The sequence below is a fragment of the Heptranchias perlo genome, chromosome 15 (genome assembly GCF_035084215.1).
Source record: "Heptranchias perlo isolate sHepPer1 chromosome 15, sHepPer1.hap1, whole genome shotgun sequence".
NCBI classification, from domain to species: Eukaryota; Metazoa; Chordata; class Chondrichthyes; order Hexanchiformes; family Hexanchidae; genus Heptranchias; species Heptranchias perlo.
The window spans coordinates 46,535,600-46,557,866 of NC_090339.1; the positions used below are offsets into that span (position 1 = coordinate 46,535,600).

A 22,267-nucleotide genomic window follows, 5' to 3' on the forward strand; every position below is an offset into this window, starting at 1 on the left:
ACAGCCTTATTGACTTGACCTGCCACCTTCAAAGATTTATGCATGTGAACCATGTTCCCCTCCAAAGGGTGCACAGCTCAGTCAGAAGGGGAGACTGTGCTTGGTTGGATGAGAGATCCATTGTTAAACTGGTCTCGACTGACATTTGTTCTACCAGCAGACAAGTGATTGTCGGGGAGGGGGGAAAGAAAGACTCAACTCAGAGGTCTCTCATTCCTTAAGTCGGGATGGTGTGTGACTTGGAGGGGAACGTGCAGGTGGTGTTGTTCCCATGTGCCTGCTTCCCCTGTCCTTCTAGGTGGTAGAGGTCGCGGGTTTGGGAGGTGCTGTTGAAGAAGCCTTGGCGAGTTGCTGCAGTGCATCCTATAGATGGTACACACTGCAGCCATGGTGCAGCGGTAGTGAAGAGAGTGAATGTTTAGGGTGGTGGATGGGGTGCCAATCAAAGCGGGCTGCTTTGTCCTGGATGGTGCCAAATCTAGAGAAGTCTGCATCTTAAACCACAGTACCCTTCCAACTGAAGGACAGCAGAACAGAAGCAATGAAGCAGGGATAAAACTAGGGTAAGAATGATAAAACTGATAAAAGCAAATAAATAATTAAACTATCTTAAATGTTGCATCTGGTTTGAAACAATAGGCCAGTAAAACTAGGCTCATTGCTGTCATCCACAATATGCATTTTTTTTAGCCCAGTCTGTGTTTTCATTATGGTCCAAACTAGAAGCACTTTTGAACATTGAAATTACATACATGCATACATAGAATGTACAGTTCAGAAACAGGCCATTTGGCGCAACTGGTCTATGCCAGTGGTTACACTCCACCCGAGCTTCCTCCCACTGTAATTACCTGTTCCCACCCTGCCCCTGTATTCCCCTATTCTCTTTTCCATCATATTTGCTTCAACCCTTCCCTCAAATGCATTAATGCTATAGGCTTCAACTGCTCCATGCGACAGTGAGTTCCACATTCTCACCACTCTGTGTAAAGAAATTCCTCCTACATGTTTTATTTGATCTGTTAGTGGCTATCTTATATTTATGTCCCCTTGTTTTGGACACACACACAAATGGAAACAGTTTCTCCTCATTCACCCTATCAATCCCCTTAATAATTTTAAAGACCGCAATCAGGTTTCCTCTGAGTCTTCTCTTTTCCAGAGAAAAGGGCTCCAGCTTGCTTAATCTTTTGCATCCTCTCAATTTTAATAACTTGTAATTCTTTTCTGCACTTTCTCCAGTGCTTCAATACTCTTTTTGTAGTAAGGAGACCAGGGGCCCGATATTAGGAGGGAGGCGGGTTGCCAGCGGGGGTTCAACTGGGTGCGTGGGTTTTGCGCCCGCATCATAGGCTGTCAGCTGGAGGAGCCCTATTTAAAGGAGTAGTCCTCCACTGACTGAAGCTGCAGAAAGGAGCCAAAATTACAGCATGGAACAGCCCAGGGGGAAGGCTGCTTCCAGGTTTAATGATGCCTCACTCCAGGTCCTACTGGATGGGGTGAGGAGGAGGGGGAGGACAAAAATCTTCTACCCGGCGGACGGGAGGAAGCGGCCTGCCTCTGCCACCATGAAGGCTTGGCTCAAGGTGGCAGAGGAGGTCACCTGCACCACCAACATATCGCCCACCTGCATACAGTGCAGGAAGCGCTTCAATGACCCAAGTAGGTCAGCCGAAGTGAGTACACTTACTCATTCCCCTACACTCCGTCTGCCACATCACCGCCCCCACCCCACATCTCCTTCTGCACTGCCAACACTACTCTATCACATCACTCCTCACACCCACTCAAAACTCATCCTCATCTTACCTGCATTTCCTCACCTCGCCAGTACTCATCCCACCATTACCACTCAACCCAATCCTCATACAGTCTCATACTCACCTTTTGATGCATCTCTTTCACAGTCAGCCTCACCCCACCTGCCACTACCTGTGCTGCAGCCACAGGGGAAGCATCACATATGTTTAGTAGGAAGCGTAAGGCAAACGTGTCGTGAACATGAAGGGGATGCACAGGGGTGTTTGAGGGTATGTCGTGGTTTTTACTTATATTTGATTTCTGATCAACTCACATTACATATTATATTGTCACCACTACTACCACGTCTTGGCCATTCTTGACTGGCTTGTGCAATAATGCCCTTTCATGAGGTTCTCCATGAACACCCTTGATGCCACCCATTGGGTCACCCTTCAGTGGGTGTATGTGTAGTTGCACGACTACTTTGTGCAGGTGCCTGTTACGCAGCACTGTGTTGTGTAGCTCCACGTGGCAGAGGTGGACGGCATGCCTGGCGAGGCTGGTGATGTTGCTTGTCCTCCAATGGAGTGATGAATGCAGCAATGGACACCCCCCCCCCCCCATCCTGACGGTGAGTGTGAGGGGGTCCACAAAGTAGGTAAATGTGTTTGGACAGCAGAGTTTAGATATGATTTAATAATTTGGAGTGTGGAGACAACAGTGTAGCAGGCAAAACTTTGTCTGAGGTGACAGAGTGTCCTGCTGCAATGAATGAGGGTTTACCCCGCACCTGTTGAATGGACCTGTGCAGCTGCCACTGGCTGCTGGCTGCAACACGTCTGTTTAAACAGGGAGTGTTTCCCCCAGCATGGGAAACACGCTCTGGGTAGTCCAAAATCCGAATCCTCCTAAAATCTCCAACTAATGAGATCTGTAAACGACCTCAAGTACCCAGATAATGATCTTAAGTGGCATTCCACTGATTGCCAGTGGGAGTCCCGCATGCGGGGGCTGCGCGCGCACCGATTCGCGTCATTGGGGATCCTGAAAGTGGGCGGGTTGGAGCCGGGCTCCGGACCCGCTCCGGGAATCTCCAATTTTAGGAGTTCCCCTCGCCACGAACGCACCCGCTCAGCTATCCAAAAATTGACCCCCAGAACTCTCACAGTATTCCAAGTGTGGTCTAACTAAGGTTTCATATAAATTGAACATGACCTCCCTGCTTTTGTATTCTATTCCTCTAGAAATGAACCATGGTCCTTTGTTTGCACTCATTATGTCCTTATCAACCTATGTTGCTACTTTTAGTAATTTATGTATCTGTATTCCCAGACCACTTGAAAGTCAACGTGTACCACATCCACAGTATTGCCCTTGTCTACTCATTCTGTTATTTCTTCAAAGAATTCAATAAGGTTGGTTAAGCATGACCTTCCTTTTCAAAATCCATGCTGACTATTTTCGTTATATTCTCCTTCTCTAGATGTTTTGTTATGTGATCTTTTAGCAAATATTCTAGTATATTTCCTACCACTGACATTAAGCTAACTGGACTGTAATTCTCTGGATTAGTACTACCTGCCATTTTGAAGACAGGAATTACATTTGCTGCTCATCAGTCACCTGGCATTATTACTTTTTCTATTGAATTTTTATACAGGGATACTGGTGCCTCTGCTATCTCCTCCCTAGTTTCTTTGAGTATCTGGGGGTGTACTCCATCTAGGCCCGGGGTCCTGTCCTCCTTATGTTTGGCTAATTTGTCTGGCATCTCCTTTCTTTCTATTTTAACTGTGGTACTATCCCTTTTGACTTCTTTTGCTGTTGTCATTTCCTTTTTGATAGCCTCTTCAGTGTAAACTGAAGCAAAGCATCTATTCAGTATCCCTACCATATCAATGTCATCTCTTGTGAGTTTATCTTGCTCATCCCTTAGGCCCCTATACTTGACTTAATTCTTCTTTTGTTACTTATTTCCGTATAGAATACTTCACTATTCTCTTTTTCTTATCTTTAGGTTACTATTATATCTACCTTAATCCTCCCCCTTTGCTAGTTTAAAGTTCTTTCTACAGTTTATTTACCCTTTCTGCTAGGACCTTGGTCCCAGCCCAATTCAGGTGCAGCCTGTCCCAGCCGTACAGCTCCTTCCTGTCCTAGTACTAGTGCCAGTGTCCCATGAACTGGAACTCCTCCTTCCCACGCCAATCTTTCAGCCACATATTCACTTTCCTGATCAGTTTTTCACAATGCCAATTAGCACGTGGCCTTCTTTTTAATTTAGCTCCTAGCTCCTGATACTCCTTGAGCAGGACCTCCTCCCTGTTCTTTTTTATTTCTTTGGTTAATAATAAAATTAGCCATTAACACGTAAGTACATAAATTGGGCTACAACAAAGTTAATAAGAAAAATGAAAAAAATCCCAGAGAAGTAGGGAAAAGAAAAACAAAGGGAGGTGCAAGGAAATGGGAAAAAAGACAGGAGAAACAGAACAAGAGGAAAAAAGTGAGGAAGAAAAATACTAAAGAGAAACTGAGGGAGAGTGAGGGGGAAATTCAGAAATAGGAAAGGATAAAGAAACAAAAAAGATTTAATGAGAGGTGAAAAGAGAAAAAAAGACATCAAATGCAGTATAGAAAGAAAGAGAAACAGTAAGGAAGAGAAATGAAATTAAGTAAAATAAAACTGAAACCAAAGAGTGAGAGGACAGACTTTTAAACATATAGATAATCTAGCATCACAAGCCTAAAATTCAGATTCTTCTGCTCTGGAATGTGAAAAGTCCTAAAAAACTTAGAAGTGGGCCCTTGGAAGTCTTTTGACATTGACTATCTAGGCTTACACAAGAAGAACGGTCACTTGATAACTTGAGAAGTCTGCCATTGTCTGGGAGATAATACCGCTGCATGATTTGGAGAACAAAGATATTTTTGCTCAAGTATTACTACTGTTGCTGTTTTTTTACTGTCATGTTTAATCTAAGACCTAAAATGTGGGGAAGGAGGTTGATACTACCACTGGATCCCCTAACCAATGACTTAGCCAAGCGCCAGGTAAATTCAATCATTAAGCTATCAAAAATTAACATCAGTCAGTGTTGGGAATAGAATTTAGGCTCTTTGAATAGGAGTCCAACACACAGCTGAACCACAAAAAAATTAAGACTTTCCCTGGAGGAACTAATCCTCTCACTTTCATCCCACGCTCATCCCCAATCCTCCATTAATGGTACCATTAATCATCTATCTTCTGATCTCACATATGTAAGTACATGCACAGAAACAAGACACATATACAGAAACAAGACACTGTTGGTGCAATTATATTATTAACATATGTGGCGATTGTAAAAGCCTTGCATTAAAACTATAGGCCCTATAGTTAAAACTATAGGCGTTCATTCTGGCAATGAATTCTGGGATAACCCCTCTCAAATCAGAGAGTGCAGGAGAATTGCTAGTAAATGGCAGCACAGGGCATATGCACAAGATTGTGTCTTGAGGTGGAGTATAGGGGATTACATTCCCACATGAAGTTCATGCTGAATATGGGAGTGTTTCTAAGGCTGCTTTTAATCACTTGTAGATGATTATTCATACAAACCCAGCATAAATAGAAAATGATCAACTTGGTCTACAAATGTTGAAAATAAAGTGATATAAGTTGCCATTTTATTAAGAATTAGATACTTCAGTGAATATTGTTGCTGTTTGGGCAGAGAAGGAATTGAGTTGAACATTTGAAGACTATACAGTCCAAGTCTTTATCTTATTGGGGTTGATTCTGGGTGCCTTTGCCTGGCGTTAACGGGACAGTAACGACCTCAAAATCGGATCAGTAGCCTTACCGTCCCGTTAACACTTTAAAAGGCGTCTACCGCCGGGTGTCCAAAGCGCCTGCCTGTTTCAGATGATAGGCCCCTTTTAGTATGGAAATGGGGCCCTGATTGCTATTTTAGGTAGGAACTGGTCGGAGCTTTCGCAGTGCACGCTCTGATCAGTTCCATGGGTGATGGAAGAGAAGAGGCCTTCTAAAGGTAAATGTTCCATTATTTTTGTGGGCCCTGGAGGAGCAGGAACACAAGAATAATCTGGTCCGCTGCCGCCCTGGGACCCCTACCTTTCGTGATCATGATCCCCACAGCCCTCTCCCCCCTCACAACTTACCCTGCTGGTGGTAGCTCTGGCCCGATTTCCAGTGCTCAATTTGGCGAGCTGCGTCAGGATGCCTGTTTGGCGCCCTGAAGCTTGCCTGGTGAATCTAAATGAGGCTGCAGCCCTCAAAATCATGGGGACCACTTCTCCGTTGCCGTGGGTGGCCGACCAGCGCACTCCGCTGGGCGACTGCCCAAAAGTCCATATCGACCCCATTTTGTCTGCTGGCTACAACACTTCATGTTGGGTAATCTACTTTTTGCTTTGCTTTGATATTCTGAGAAGATAGTTATTGATTAATATATTTTTCTGCTTGGCAGGTCCCTCCTTTACTGATGGATGCTCAGTTTTCAGAATTCACTCCGGATATTACGCCCATAATGCTTGCCTCACACACCAATAATTATGAAATTATAAAACTGCTGGTGCAGGGGGGAGTCTCCATTCCTCGACCCCACCAAGTGAGGTGCAACTGTGTGGAGTGCGTTTCCAGTTCTGAAGTTGACAGCCTCCGTCACTCGAGGTCACGGCTGAATATATACCGTGCTCTTGCCAGCCCCTCACTGATAGCCTTGTCAAGTGAAGACCCAATTCTTACAGCCTTTCAGCTGGGTTGGGAGCTGAAGGAGCTCAGCAAAGTAGAGAATGAGTTCAAAGCCGAATATGAAGAGCTGTCGCAGCAGTGCAAGCTCTTTGCCAAAGACCTGCTGGATCAGGCTCGAAGTTCCAGGGAGCTGGAGATTATATTGAACCACAGAGATGACCAGAGTGATGAGATAGATCCACAGAAATGCCATGATCTAGCCAAACTAAAGGTAGCCATCAAGTACCATCAGAAAGAGGTAGGACTAAGATATAGTCATATCTACTTGTATGTAAATTTGAAGTAAGCCAACTTCTGTCAGAAGCAAAATTTTAAGTAATCCTTCCTTAAGCCTTTATTCAATCAACACTTATTGATTGGAAATTAAAGATTCCTAATTTTACAGGGTGTAAAGGGGCACAGGTTTTCTAAGCTTGGTGTCAGGGGGTGCAGGGTGCAAAGTGTTCTACTTATATGCATATTTAAAATATACACTAGTTGATCTCCCATGGTGTTGCACATTGTAAGTTAAGACCAAGTGTAATCTTCAGGTGACACGGGGTTAGAGGGTAGAGGATAATTGAACCAGTACAGGTAGACATAATTCAGTCCCATTTTTAAAGGCAAGGGGGGCAATTTTCAACTGCCTGGTTCTCACCTGAAAACCAGGCAGCCAGCAGTTGAAGCTTGGGGGGTTGGGGGCATTTCTCCACCTCACTGACATCTTAGACAATATTCAGGTGGGTCTTTAAATGGGCAAGCAGCCTGAAATGGGCATAAAGCTGTTTAAAGTTGCAAATCGGGGTCATATGCTGGTTGTAAGATCCCTATTGCCAATTGCAGGAAGAAAGACCAAAGGGAAGTGAGAAGTTCAACAGCGCCGAGATTCTGGAAAAGAATGAGATAGAATGATGTAGAGTAGGAGACAGTGAAGGTGCAGAGAGGAAGAAAACCAAACATATAAAGAAGGATGTAGTCATTTGTCATCCTTAAAAAGATCATCACAGGCGTGGATATGAGGGATGATCACCTGGTGCTGGGAAGTCGATCTGAGACTTCTTGCTTTGCAAATTTTCTTCATGTAGTAATGATGTGCTTTAGGAACGAGAAGTGTTAAATGGAGAGGAGGAGTGTGAAGCTGTATGGAGTTGTGAGGCAAAACACTGAAGAATCAGCTCTGATTTACCAGTGACTATGACTTCTTATTTTATATTTCCAACCATTGTTTTCAGAAGTTACGATGTATCCTGATGCATGTTTTGCCACCGACCTGAAACTACTAGCTTGCGATTTAGTCACCTGCTGTTAGCAGAGCAGCACACTGCATTTACCTAGTTATAAAGGAAAATGATTGTCTCATTTTGCATTGTGATTTAAACTGAACCGCAAGTGGATTCCCAGAGGGTCCCCACGTCAGAATTGTCTGTCATCAAATTTTGTCAGTGTTTATTTACTTACTAGCATGTTACTTCTGTTGCTGTATACATACTAACAAGATATGTTTTCCTTTGGGTGGCTGACACAGTCTTTCAGAACTTAGATTAGGGGGTTCCTAGGAGTGTCGTCAACATTTGCAGGGGCCCTCACACAGATAAGTTGGAAAACCACTGAAGAAGACATAAAGTGATTTGAAAATAATTTCATGTAATATAATGGGCTCAATTTTGAAATGGTGGTGGGCTGGCAGTGGGGAGGGTGAAGGTGCACTTGGCAAACCCGAATAAAAAAAAACTTGCCTTTTCCGACACGATCGCGATGTAATTGATGGTGATTAAAGTTGTTTCCAGTTTTGCGCCTGGCAGCCAGCCTGATTGACAGGAGCTGCAACGCTGAGGGTGATGGGGGGGGGGGGGGAAAGAGAAAAAAGAGAGAGAGAGAGAGAGAGAGAGATTCGTCATCCGGCACTGGAACAGAGAGTGGAGGGCGCTGAAGATCGGAGGGGGGGGATAGGGGAAGATCAGAGCAGGGGGGGGAGAGGGGAAGATCGAAGGGGGGGGAAGGGGAAGATCGGAGGGGGATACAGGTGACATTGGTGGAAAAGTAGGTTTATTTTGTTTTTTAACAATGGTGTGCAATGGTTTTTTATATAATTTATTTCGTTTATTTTTGCCTGATCCGGCCCTTCATGCCTGATTTCACCAGGCGTGAATCGGAAGCCGTGGGAAAGCAGCCCAGATAAGTTTAAAATTGTTTTAACTATCTACTAGGTCAGAAATAAAGTACCTTAAGTACCTCAATGAGGTACATTCGGTTCTTTAACTATCATCCCGCCGGCTTTAATTGCTGGCGGGACTTCCGCATTCGGGAAGCACAAGTGCACACAGGCACTTCTGTGGGAAACCTGGAAGTCGGTGGGTTGGAGCCGGCTTCCTCACCCGCTCGGGATTTTCTCGATTTTCGCAGCCCCCCCCACCCCCAATGTACCCGGAATTTGATTTGAAAATCGGGGCCAATGTATTTGGTGTAATGTAACAGAATTAAAGATCATTAAATTCAGTTTTTATTGCCAATTTAAAATGAGAGGCTTTTTGGATGATTTTTGAGTTCCATTTTTAGTGTGAAAAAGCAGGAGAAAAATTGGAAAATCCGGATAAATTTGAAGATCAGAAAAAAAATCAGTATTTAGAACATTGCAAAAACCCAATAGAACAAGCTAGGAACTAAAAAAAAAGCCTAAATATTCCCAGCACCAGGTGATCATTCCTCATATCCAGGCCTGTGATGATTTTTTTTTAAGTAAGGAGTGAACAAATGACTACACCCTTCTTTACATAATTGGTCTTCTTCCTCTCTGCACCTGATCTATCTCCTACGCTACATCATTGATGTACCCTGAACCTAAGGTGCTAAGGTGGAAACAAAGTTGTATCACAGAGATGAAAGGACACTGTTAACTCACAGCATCATGTTTTTTTGAAGTTTTCAGCGGTGATGGCTGCCTTTTTTAATTGACCTGATGTCGTTGGGAGGTCAAAGTATTGCACTTTAGTATGGAGCCGCTCAAAGCCCTCTATCTCTTTCCTGCCAGGAGTGGTAGTTGTTAAATGGGATTTGTCTGGAAGCAAACACTATTGGTAGCTGAAGCACAAACACTGGATCTTTGGCACTTATACAAGCGCTCCGAAAGTCCACTCATATGCGAACATCTTTCTGTGTGGACTGGGGCCAGTCTTAGTTCAAGCTGTTGGAGGGAACAAAAACGTGGATTTTGATGCCCAGATCTGGCCGAGAATGCGAGGCTGTAAAAAAATGCTCACTGTCCGTATAAAATGGGAATGATGCAAATCTATGCCTACTGCATCAGCATGACACAACTATCCTGCGGACTCTCTGAGGGACAGCGGAAATTAGTGCTGAATTAAGGAATAGTTTTGTGATGTGGCTCCCTGTCTACTAGAAGCTGGGTTTAGTTATTGTTGTGTTTATTTGTACAATATCCAGGAAGGCTTTGCTCTTCATGCTCCTGGCACAAAATATTCGGGTTGGTCACTAAAGGGGAGTAGAGTTTGATTGGATTAATTAGAAAATGGCAAATCTTAATGGTATGATGATGCAGCTCATTGGAACCCCAAAGTGCAGTAATCTGGAACACTAATTTGCTATGGCTTGCGGTAATGAAGCCAGCATTCGTGCCAGTGATTCCACTATATGTCAAATTACTGATCTCAGCTGTGTGGCATGGGAAAGCAGCGAGGAGAGACCAGCTGCTTTCCGACATGGACAGTCACTCAATGTCCTCTTGTGCAGCTCCTGCCAAGTGATCGTCTTGGATCCAAATGCTGTAAGACTCAGAAGAGGAAAGGGGGAGAAAAATACCTCAAAATGAGGGGGTCTTCCACCTCAACAGAAAAAAAACGTATTGTTCTAACCGATTCTATTGATTTTTATATATTTTTGTTTTTCTTTACAGTTCGTTGCTCAGCCTAACTGCCAGCAGTTACTGGCTACATTATGGTACGATGGATTCCCAGGCTGGCGACGTCGACACTGGGCAGTCAAGCTTCTAACCTGCATTACTGTTGGCTTTCTGTTTCCGATACTTTCCGCGGTGTATCTGGTGGCGCCAAAGAGCAGGCTGGGACTGTTCATTAAGAACCCATTTATCAAGTTTATCTGCCACACGGGCTCCTACCTGACCTTCCTTTTCCTGTTGTTGTTGGCATCTCAGCACATTGTGAAGACAGACCTTCACATGCAGGGCCCACCACCAACTATCGTCGAGTGGATGATATTACCATGGGTTTTAGGTAAAAAAATCTCTCTGCAGACTCTTCTTCTTTTAGAAGAAATGAACAGTTATTGTTTCATATCATAGAATCTTCCAGCACAGCAGGAGGCCATTCAGCCCATCATGCATAAGCCGGCTCTTTGAAAGGGCTATCCAGTTAGTCCCACTCCCCTGCTCCTTTCCCATAGCCAAGCAAATTTTCCCTTTTCAAGTATATATCCAGCTACCTTTTGAAAGTTATTGTTGAATCTGCTTCCGCCACCCTTTCAGGCAGTGCATTCCAGATCATAACAACTCGCCATGTAAAAAAATTCTCCTCCCTGTTCTTTTGCCAATTATCTTAAATCTCTGTCCTCTGGTTATTGACCCTCCTGCCAATGGGAACAGTTTCTCCCTATCTACTCTATCAAAACCCTTCAGAATTTTGAATACCACTAATAATTCTCCCCTTAACCCTCTCTGCTGTAAGGCAAACAATCCCAGCTTCTCTAGTCTTTCCACATAACTGAAGTCCTTCATCCCTGGTACCAATCTAGTAAATCTCCTCTGCATCCTCTCCAAGACGTCGACATCCTTCCTAAAGTGTGGTGCCCAGAATTGAACCCAATACTCCAGCAGAAGCCTAACCAGTGTTTTATAAAGGTTTAGCATAACTTCATTGCTTTTGTACTCCATGCCTTTATTTATAAAGCCCAGGATCCTGTATGATTTTTTGACAGCCTTCTCAACTTGTCCTGCCACCTTCAAAGATTTGTGTATGTAAATCCCAGGTCTCTCTGTTCCTACACCCTCTTTAAAATTGTACCATTTAGTTTATATTGTCTCTCCTCATTCTTCCTTCCAAAATGCATCACTTCACACTTCTGTGCATTAAATTTCATCTGCATGTATCTGCCCATTTCACCAGTCTGCCTATGTCCTTCTGAAGTCTGTTGCGATCCTCCTCACTGTTTACCTACATTTCCAAATTTTGTGTCTTCTGTAAACTTTGAAATTATGCTTCTTATACCCAAGTCCAGGTCATAAATAAATATCAAAAAGATCTGTGGCCCTAATGCCGATCCCTTTATCATCATGGTTATATTTAAAATGCTTTTTTAAAATACATTTATCATTGACTATTTTTAGCTTATAGTCTGGCTCCGGGAACAGTATAAAAAGTAGAAAAAGGAAAACAACTGGAGACAATAATACCGAATTCAAAAGAAAAGCAGATCTGAATGAAAGTGCCAGATGTATAGATATAAAAGGATATCTCTTTTTCCAGGTTTTATATGGGCTGAAATCAAAGAAATGTGGGATGGTGGGTTTACTGAATATGTACATGACTGGTGGAACCTGATGGACTTTGCAATGAACTCCTTGTATTTAGCCACAATCTCACTGAAGATCGTTGCCTATGTGAAGGTGAGTCGTCAGCACATGTGTTGTCACAGGAATTCCAGTAAGCTATAATAATGGCAGTGTGAATTTTTTGTACTATGTCCATTTGATCTGTAAAAAAAAATCCAACAGTACAACTATAGATTTTGTCCTTCCAAACTTGGGTTGTGTCTGGAGAAAGTATTTTGTGTTGTGTGTTTAACAGTAGGGTGAGGTATTGGTGGTGGTAGTGATGGAAGCAATTTAAGGTGATGAATTCAGAGTATCACACAACCAATGTTTACACAGCATTTAAACATGTTAGTTTAACTTTTTTTCTGTAGTGTTTTGATACCAATATGCAAAATTAGCCCACATGAATTATACATTAATGTACATCAGTTTGAGGGATATTAGTGAACAAAAAGCACCCCGGGGAATGACTGCCCTTTTTAACTAACTGTTCTTGGTTGAACAATGTTAGGTTTATATCCCAGGCTTTTTGTGCTTAGTTGCTGGACCTGTAAGCAGGCAATTTCAATTTTATCTTGAAGGTACAAATTGTATTTTGTCAATTTGAGAGAGGCTCAGAGGGCTAAATGGCTTTTCTTTTTTCATATATTCTTGGGCACTTTTATACAGTGGGCATGATGACCTGGTATTGGTAATGACCTTGTTTTATACAGAACCAGTTAAATTTCAAGAAAGGAGCGGATGGCAGGGGGAAGTCCACCTTGTATCCAGTGATTACATCCAGTAATTTTTCAAGTCAGATTCTTCTTACACCTTTGGGGTTGTTGGTGTAGCCTTTGCCTATGACAGGGTATAAAACTGCAAAGACAAGGTAAAAATTTGTACAATGAACTGATGTTTATCTACATAGACAGCAGATTATACTGCTGAGTAGAAGCATTTCTTATCAGGATACGTGGGAGGTCTAGAGAATGCATCCATGTTTAAGTAGTGCCAAGCAAATTTCAGCATAAAAACACATTCAGGTCAGTTAACAAGATTACATCTTTTTATGGAGCTAATTTGTGAATAAATTCAACAAAAGGAACTAAAACTGTAATTTCTGAAACTATTAATCTTTCTACCGCAATGAGTGTGTTTTGAGAGCACTTAAACTTCAATATTAGGAACAAAGTGTAAAACATTACATTAATAATCAATCTGTTTTCAACAGGCCCAATCATTCATTCACACACACACACACACACACACAAACACACACACATATATATATATATAGTGCCTTATATATTATATACAAGCCTAGAAATTGTTGTTGCTGATATTAGTGGACAGATGCTTAACACATTCTTATGACATTCTTTATCCAGTATTTTAAGAAAAAAATTTACCCATTTCTTTTAAATGGGTTAATGCCTTTGTTAAAGTAATAGACAGAGGAATGGTATATGAAGGGACTGAGTATTTGTGTGCTAATTGCCAACAGTAATTTCTAAGCTATAATGATTAATGTTAAGAAAACATTAGCGGGATTGTCACCCTTTAGTGACCATTTTAATATCCAAAACCATCTGAAAAATTGGAATTAAAAGGCTGGACTAGGATTGCAGAAATCAGGCAGGGCAGTGGTACAGCATGATACTGAATGTAAATTCTTGACACAGAGGGCTTTGACCTCTCTAGTGCCAGCACAAGGAGATGATGAGCAGATTGGGTGTGTAATTCCCGACAGGCGAGGAGGTAAAATCAGAGGGAGTGCCACACCAAGTAGTTCTACCGCACTTCCTCATGGTCATCTTAAGAGTGGTATCGATAGAAGTCTGCACACAAGTCAATGTCAGCCCAGAAACAGTGCTTGGTGAGAGGACCCAAGGAAGGGGAACTGTTTCATTTTTAAAAAAATAATATGGGGGGAGGAGAGAAAATAATGTTGGAAGAAAGACTAACCCAATCCCACAAAGACAGAATGTCTTGTTGGTACAGCATTACCAATTTGCTGATGACACATGAACAGGCTTGTTTTACCTCTAGTACCACAACAATGGGTTTTTTACAATCATGAAAGAAGACTGACTTGTTCAGGGTTTTTGCTAAGATCTCTATTTTTCCTATTTTGGTCTTTTTAATTACCTATGTCAATCAAAAGTACAGCAAGCATTTAGCAGGCTTGGATTTTATATCTGCTGGCTGCCTTTCCACCATCTACAAGGCACAAGTCAGGAGTGTGATGGAATACTCTCCACTTGCCTGGATGAGTGCAGCTCCAACAACACTCAAGAAGCTCGACACCATCCAGGACAAAGCAGCCCGCTTGATTGGCACCCCATCCACCACCCTAAACATTCACTCCCTTCACCACCAGTGCACAGTGGCTGCAGTGTGTACCATCCACAGGATGCACTGCAGCAACTCGCTAAGGCTTCTTCGACAGCACCTCCAAAACCCATGACCACTACCACCTAGTAGGACAAGGGCAGCAGGCACATGGGAACAACACCACCTGCACGTTCCACTCCAAGTCACACACCATCCCGACTTGGAAATATAATGCTGTTCCTTCATCGTCGCTGGGTCAAAATCCTGGAACTCCCGTCCTAACAGCACTGTGGGAGAACCTTCATCACACGGACTGCAGCAGTTCAAGAAGGCGGCTCACCACCACCTTCTCAAGGGCAATTAGGGATGGGCAAAAAATGCTGGCCTTGCCAGCGATGCCCACATCCCATGAACGAATAAAAAAAGATAGCTTTAGTGGAAGAGCATTGAGTTCCTCATCTATACAGTGAGTTTTGATCCAGCTTTAGCTGCTACCTGATCTTTGTCGATCAGTGGGTTTTATGACTGCTGTGTGGAGCAAATGGTAATAGCAAAGCTCTTCATCTCAGGGTGAAAGTAAAGCTGACAGGACTAGCATTTCTCTGTGAATGCAATTCCTGTTGGAAATACAGTGATAGCAGATTTGGATTAGTACATGGTTAAGAGTCCCATCCTCCCAGCGGGAGTACAAAGCATGCTGGATGACAGAATTGCGGATCTTTGTGGGGTGAACACATTGAACAAAAGTAGATTTCATGAAGGGAAGGCTCATGATTCTAGGGTGGAGTTCCAGAAGACCTGGGAAAAGTCCATTTCAGAGCCAATCACATTGGCTGTGACACAATTTTGCTGATTTTGGGATGTACAAGTTGGTTTCTTATACAGACACAAGTTGATGAAAAACTCAAAAGGAATATAACATCTTGTCTTCCACTCTCAGCTGGGGGGGTGGGAGAAACCCTCTGGATGTGAGGTGACTGCATTTTCTAGAACTTGTCGGGTCTCCAAGTCTTAGAATCAGGAACAACTTATTGCTTATCAAATGCTGTAAGTTCGTCCAGACACTTAATTAGATTTTCCAGCCCTAACTTGTTGCTTTGTTTTAAAGTACAATGGCTCACGACCTCGTGAGGAGTGGGAAATGTGGCATCCAACGCTGATTGCAGAAGCCCTGTTTGCAATCGCCAATATCTTCAGTTCCCTTCGTTTGATCTCGCTTTTCACTGCAAACTCTCACCTGGGACCACTACAGATTTCGCTGGGCCGCATGCTTCTCGATATTCTCAAGTTCCTCTTCATTTATTGCCTGGTGCTGCTTGCTTTTGCAAATGGACTGAATCAGCTGTACTTTTACTATGAGACCAGCGCTTCTGAAGAGCCTAATAATTGCAAGGGAATACGGTGTGAAAAGCAAAACAATGCATTCTCAACGTGAGTCCACTTATTAAATATTTTTAACAACTAAAGCGAATGTCACCATCAAATCACCGTTAAAATAATTACAAAGTAATTTAATGTTATTTTTTATATTTTTTTCCTGCCCATTCAGGTGACTTGCTTTCTTGAGCACTTTTGTTTAAACTAATAAATCTCCTGTAGCATTGCTCACAGGTAGTCTGGGACTTAAGTGTGGTTTCTGATGTTTACCATGGCCCTTCTGCAATCCAAATATGATAGCAATTCATACATTTCTGTAATATGGCAATTTTACTGAAGCAATATATAACATGACGGATACCAGGTAAAAAAATTACAAAGCTTGCTGATACTGAAAGGTATTATATTTGTAACATTGCTTACTTACCAGTTTGTAAAACTTGCTTACAGTATAATAACTTTGTTCCTTTCTTCACAAAACCTCTTACTTCCAGTTATTTACATTATAAAATATTTGTTTAATGTTCTACCTCCCAAGGTCAATTGTAATGTTTGCTCTAGATGCTCTAGAGAAAGCATCCCCAAAACCTTTCTCTTTTTTTCCTCATTTATATAATTATAAAATATATTTTTTCTCCTCATTATCTCCCACAGTGGATTTGTAGTTTATACTGAAGCAATCATTGGTGTAGCATTAACCAAGGAGAGTTCTCCCACTGTTGAGTGCCCAATGACCTGCACTTCAACCTGGTCATTCCCAATGGTCTGGTCTTTGGGACTGATGGGTCTCTGACCATGATGCCCCAGATCAGCATCAAAGTGCCTCATAAACATCCCCTTCTGACCTGACTATGAACATTAGTTCCCTTCAATGATGCTAAAAAATCTCATCCCTAATGATACCAATACCTCACAATTTGTACTTAATGACCAAAACTGTACAACATGCTGCAGTTTTAAAAAGTGTTGATTTCCTATTATGCATATTTGTAAATTTTCATGCTGGTATGTGCTAAGGGGGTGAATTTCTGTGGGGGTTTCTGATTGGCTGCTGTAACTTTGGTGGAAAATCCAGAGAAACCCCTCGGGGTAAAAAGTACAACTCCTATGATGTATCTCTCTCAATCTCACACACACACATACAATTTGTCCATGGAAACTATAACTCCCCACTCCTTTTCTACCTGGTTGTTATGTGGTATGTGTTGTTGTGATGCACTGAGCACTGTCACTCCATAGGAGCATGGTGAAAGATATAACTCTCAGGATGCATCTCTCTTCCCCACAATACAGAATTTATCCACAGCAGAAAGAAATCCCCAGCACCCAAGGGTCAGGTGCAATACCAATCTCAAGCCTCAGACCCCTGTCAGTAGCGCAGGCTTAAATTGGGGAGACTTCTTGCAGGCATTTCTAAAATTAAATGACCAATTTTATGGGTTCATTTACATAAGAACATAAGAAATAGGAGCAGGAGTAGGCCAATCGGCCGCTCGAGCCTGCTCCTCCATTCAATAAGATCATGGCTGATCTGATCCTAACCTCAAATCTAAATTCATGTCCAATTTCCTGCCCGCTCCCCGTAACCCCTAATTCCCTTTACTTCTAGGAAACTGTCTATTTCTGTTTTAAATTTATTTAATGATGTAGCATCCACAGCTTCCTGGGGCAGCAAATTCCACAGACCTACTACCCTCTGAGTGAAGAAGTTTCTCCTCATCTCAGTTTTGAAAGAGCAGCCCCTTATTCTAAGATTATGCACCTTAGTTCTAGTTTCACCCATCCTTGGGAACATCCTTACCGCATCCACCCGATCAAGCCCCTTCACAATCTTATATGTTTCAATAAGATCGCCTCTCATTCTTCTGAACTCCAATGAGTATAGTCCGAATCTACTCAACCTCTCCTCATATGTCCGCCCCCTCATCCCCGGGATTAACCGAGTGAACCTTCTTTGTACTGCCTCGAGAGCAAGTATGTCTTTTCTTAAGTATGGAGATCAAAACCGCATGCAGTATTCCAGGTGCGGTCTCACCAATACCTTATATAACTGCAGCAATACCTCCCTGTTTTTATATTCTATCCCCCTAGCAATAAAAGCCAACATTCCGTTGGCCTTCTTGATCACCTGCTGCACCTGCAAACTAACTTTTTGATTTTCTTGCACTAGGACCCCCAGATCCCTTTGTACTGCAGTACTTTTCAGATTCTTGCCATTAAGATAATAACTTGCTCTCTGATTTTTCCTGCCAAAGTGCATAACCTCACATTTTCCAATATTGTATTGCATCTGCCAAATCTCCGCCCACTCACCCAGCCTGTCTATATCCCCTTGTAGGTTTTTTATGTCCTCCTCACTCTCTACTTTCCCTCCCATCTTTGTATCATCTGCAAACTTTGATATGTTACACTCGGTCCCCTCCTCCAAATCGTTAATATAGATTGTAAAGAGTTGGGGACCCAGCACCAACCCCTGCGGAACACCACTGGCTACTGGTTGCCAGTCCAAGAATGAACCATTTATCCCAACTCTCTGCTTCCTGTTAGATAACCAATCCTCCACCCATGCCAGAATATTACCCCCAATCCAGTGATTCTTTATCTTGAGCAATAATCTTTTATGTGGCACCTTGTCGAATGCCTTCTGGAAGTCTAAATACACTACGTCCACTGGTTCCCCTTTATACACCCTGTACGTTATGTCCTCAAAGAACTCAAGCAAATTTGTCAGACATGACTTCCCCTTCGTAAAGCCATGCTGACTTTGTCCAATTAAATTATGCTTATCCAAATGTTCTGCTACTGTCTCCTTAATAATAGACTCCAAAATTTTACCCACCACAGATGTTAGGCTAACTGGTCTATAATTTCCAGCCTTCTGCCTACTACCCTTTTTAAATAAGGGTGCTACATTCGCAGTTTTCCAATCTGCCGGGACCTTTGCCGAGTCCAGAGAATTTTGGAAAATTATTACCAAAGCATCCACAATCCCTACTGCCACTTCCCTCAAGACCCTAGGATGTAAGCCATCAGGTCCAGGGGATTTAACCGCCTTGAGTCCCATTAATTTACTGAGTACCAATTCCTTAGTGATTTTAATCGTATTTAGCTCCTCCCCCCGTAGAGCCCCTGTTTGTCCAGTGTTGGGATATTCTTAGTGTCCTCTACCGTAAAGACTGAAATAAAATATTTGTTCAGCATTTTTGCCATCTCCATGTTTCCCACCATTAATTTCCCGGTCTCATCCTCTAAGGGACCTATGTTTGCCTTAGCCACCCTTTTTCTTTTTATATAACTGTAGAAACTCTTGCTATCTGTTTTTATATTTTTTGCTAATTTATTTTCATAATCTATCTTCCCTTTCTTAATCAATCCTTTCGTTACTTTTTGCTCTCTTTTGAAGACTTCCCAATCTTCTATCCTCCCACTAAGTTTGGCTACCTTATATGTCCTTGTTTTTAGTCGGATACTATCCTTAATTTCTTTACTTAGCCACGGATGGCTGTCATTTCTTTTACACCCTTTTTTCCTCAGTGGAATATATATTTTTTGAAAGTTGTAAAATAATTCCTTGAATGAACACTACTGCTCATGTACCGTCTTACCCTTTAATCTATTTTCCCAGTCCACTTTAATCAATTCCGCTCTCATACCATCATAGTCTCCTTTATTCAAGCTCAGTACGCTTGTTTGAGAATCAACCTTCTCACCCTCTAATTGGATATGGAATGTAACCATGTTATGGTCACTCATTCCAAGGGGATCCTTAACTAGGACATTATTAATTAATCCTGGCTCATTACACAGGACCAGGTGCAAGGTTGCTTGCCCCCTTGTAGGATCAGTTACATACTGCTCAAGAAATCCATCCCTAATACACTCAATAAACTCTTCCTCAAGGCTGCCCTGCCCAATTTGATTTGTCCAGTTAATATGATAGTTAAAATCCCCCATAATTATAGCTGTTCCCTTATTACATGCCCCGACTATTTCCTGATTAATACTTCTTCCAGCAGAGTTGCAACTATTAGGAGGCCTATATACTACGCCCACTAGTGTTTTTTTCCCCTTATTATTCCTTATCTCTACCCAAACTGTTTCATTATCCTGATCCTTTGTCCCAATATCATTTCTCTGTATTACAGTGATTCCTTCCTTTATTAACATAGCCACCCCACCTCCTCTTCCTTCCTGCCTGTCCTTCCTGATTGTTAAATACCCTGGCATATTTAATTCCCAGTCGTTGTCACCCTGCAGCCATGTTTCTGTAATGGCCACAAGATCATACCCATACGTAGTTATTTGTGCCGTTAACTCGTCCATTTTGTTACGAATGCTACGTGCATTCAGATAAAGAACTTTCAAATATGTTTTGTGACACTTAGTTCCTGCTTTTTCCTTTTTTAGCACTTTACCTTTTACTCCATACCTTCTGTCCCTTCCTGACACGCTTTCCTCTGTCTCCCTGCTCAGGTTCCCAACCCCCTGCCACAGCTTTGATGCTGGGTTAATCGCCTTACGCCTTCTAGTTTTTATTTTATCTGTCATGCCTAAAGTACACTTTCTTTCCGCTGCTCTATGCCTTTCCCTTTCACTTGTTCTTGAACAACTGTTTGTGCTATTTGTATTGTAGATTTCCCCTGGGTCTTCCCCTCTCTTGCTGCTCTCAATTTTATTCCCTTCTGACTCCCCGCTCAAGTTCCCATCCCCCTCCCACTCTAGTTTAAACCTTCCCCAACAGCACTAGCAAACACTCCCGCGAGGACATTGGTCCCGGTCCTGCTCGGGTGTAACCCGTCACCCTTGTACAGGTCCCATCTTCCCCAGAACTGGTCCCAATGCCCCAGGAATCTAAATCCCTCCCTCCTACACCATCCCTGCAGCCACGCATTCATCCTGTCTATTCTCCTGTTCCTATACTCACTAGCACGTGGCACCGGTAGTAATCCTGAGATCACCACCTTTGAAGTCCTGCTTTTTAATTTTTCTCCTAACTCCTTAAATTCACCTTGCAGGACCTCATCCCTTTTTTTACCAATCTTGTTGGTTCCAATATGGACCACGACTACTGGCTGTTCACCCTCCCCCTCCAGAATGCCCTGCATTCAATCAATGCGATGCGATCAATAAAGAGATTTATTGATCGCTTTCAGAATTATGGAATATTTTTATGTGCTATGTTATAAAATATATTTGTAATTGATACACCGACACGAGTGAAGAAGAATATGGTGTCTGAAAACAGTGCAAGGAAATTATTTGAGTTATTTGTTTGGCTTATGGTACTTGCTGCTTCATGAATTGTGGCTTCGAGAAAAGTGAAGGATTTGATTACTGATTTTCAGTTGGTTTCCCATTCTGCGTTGATTTATTTTTGCTATTTTTGATCTATTCCCAATCAGTTATTTGGATATATGATTATTAACTTAACAGATAAGTGGCTATTTGAGCCACTCATGGATGTGAGATGAGACACCTCTGAGGCCACACTTTCAGACGTTTTTGAAAGATTTGACACTAGACAAAAGATTTCTAATTTTAAAGTGAGAAAGTGCTGATGACATCAGCAGGGGAAATGTCTGGGAACATACATTTTTAGAATCATAGAATCATAGGAAGGTTACAGCACGGATGGAGGCCATTCAGCCCATCAAGTCCGCGCTGGCTCTATGCAAGAGCAATCCAGCTAGTCCCACTCCTCCGCTCTTTCCCCGTAGCCCTGCAAATTTTTTCCTTTCATATGATATTCTTCCTTACTCCTCCTTCCTTAAAGCTGGCAACTCTTGCTGGGCTATGGTTTCACGGGAGCCAGCTGCTCTCCAGTACCTAACCTAAGCGAGCCTGGAGATTGAGTGTTGGTAGGTTTTTTTTTACTGCTGGGGCATCAAAGTGAGTTTGATATGATCCTTACCCAATCGCATACACATACATTATTCTGACAAGCGTCACTTGATAGCAGGGAAGAGTGGGAACACTGGTCAATTTTATCTCCCTGCTCCAAGAACACTGTGGCTGATTATAGTGCATCTACCACAGCCTGGCCTGGTCTGCATTACTCAGCTCATCACTGGATAAACTTGTTGAATCATTGAAGGGCATTGTATTTTACAGTTATGCACTATTGTTTAATTGCCATACTGCATTTTGAGATTTAGGAAATTTGACAAAGGAAAGCAAACGGATATAAGATATTTGTGAAAGCAGAAAAATCAATGGGTCAGCCTCAAATTTAATTAGGAATACTCGTTTCCTTCTATACATCAAAATATGAATCAATACAGTGATTTTTTTTCACGGAATATAACTCTGCTTTGACCAAGACCTTTTGAGTTAAGGCATATTACTTTAATACTTCATGTACTTAGTAGTGATAATAATCCAAATCACTTTTAATGTAAATGTTGGTTTCATGATTTTTTTAAATATCACAACTTACATCAAAATGTCGCAGTCAGAAAGTTATATTTTATATGAGGTTTCTATATGCAAGTTGATAGATCTGTTCAGGCAGGTTCTACTGTTTTAAAAAC

General features: G+C 42.2%; 1 protein-coding gene across 1 annotated transcript in view; it reads left to right on the forward strand.

Annotated features, from left to right (window-relative positions):
- Nucleotides 1-22,267, forward strand: part of LOC137332747 (short transient receptor potential channel 5-like) — a 70,084-nt gene that overhangs the window by 25,622 nt on the left and 22,195 nt on the right. Inside the window, exons 3-6 of the mRNA XM_067996684.1 lie at nt 6,219-6,740; nt 10,392-10,728; nt 11,977-12,116; nt 15,469-15,791. Of these exons, the coding sequence (XP_067852785.1) occupies nt 6,219-6,740; nt 10,392-10,728; nt 11,977-12,116; nt 15,469-15,791 (1,322 nt within the window). The remainder of the gene's footprint in view (nt 1-6,218; nt 6,741-10,391; nt 10,729-11,976; nt 12,117-15,468; nt 15,792-22,267) is intronic.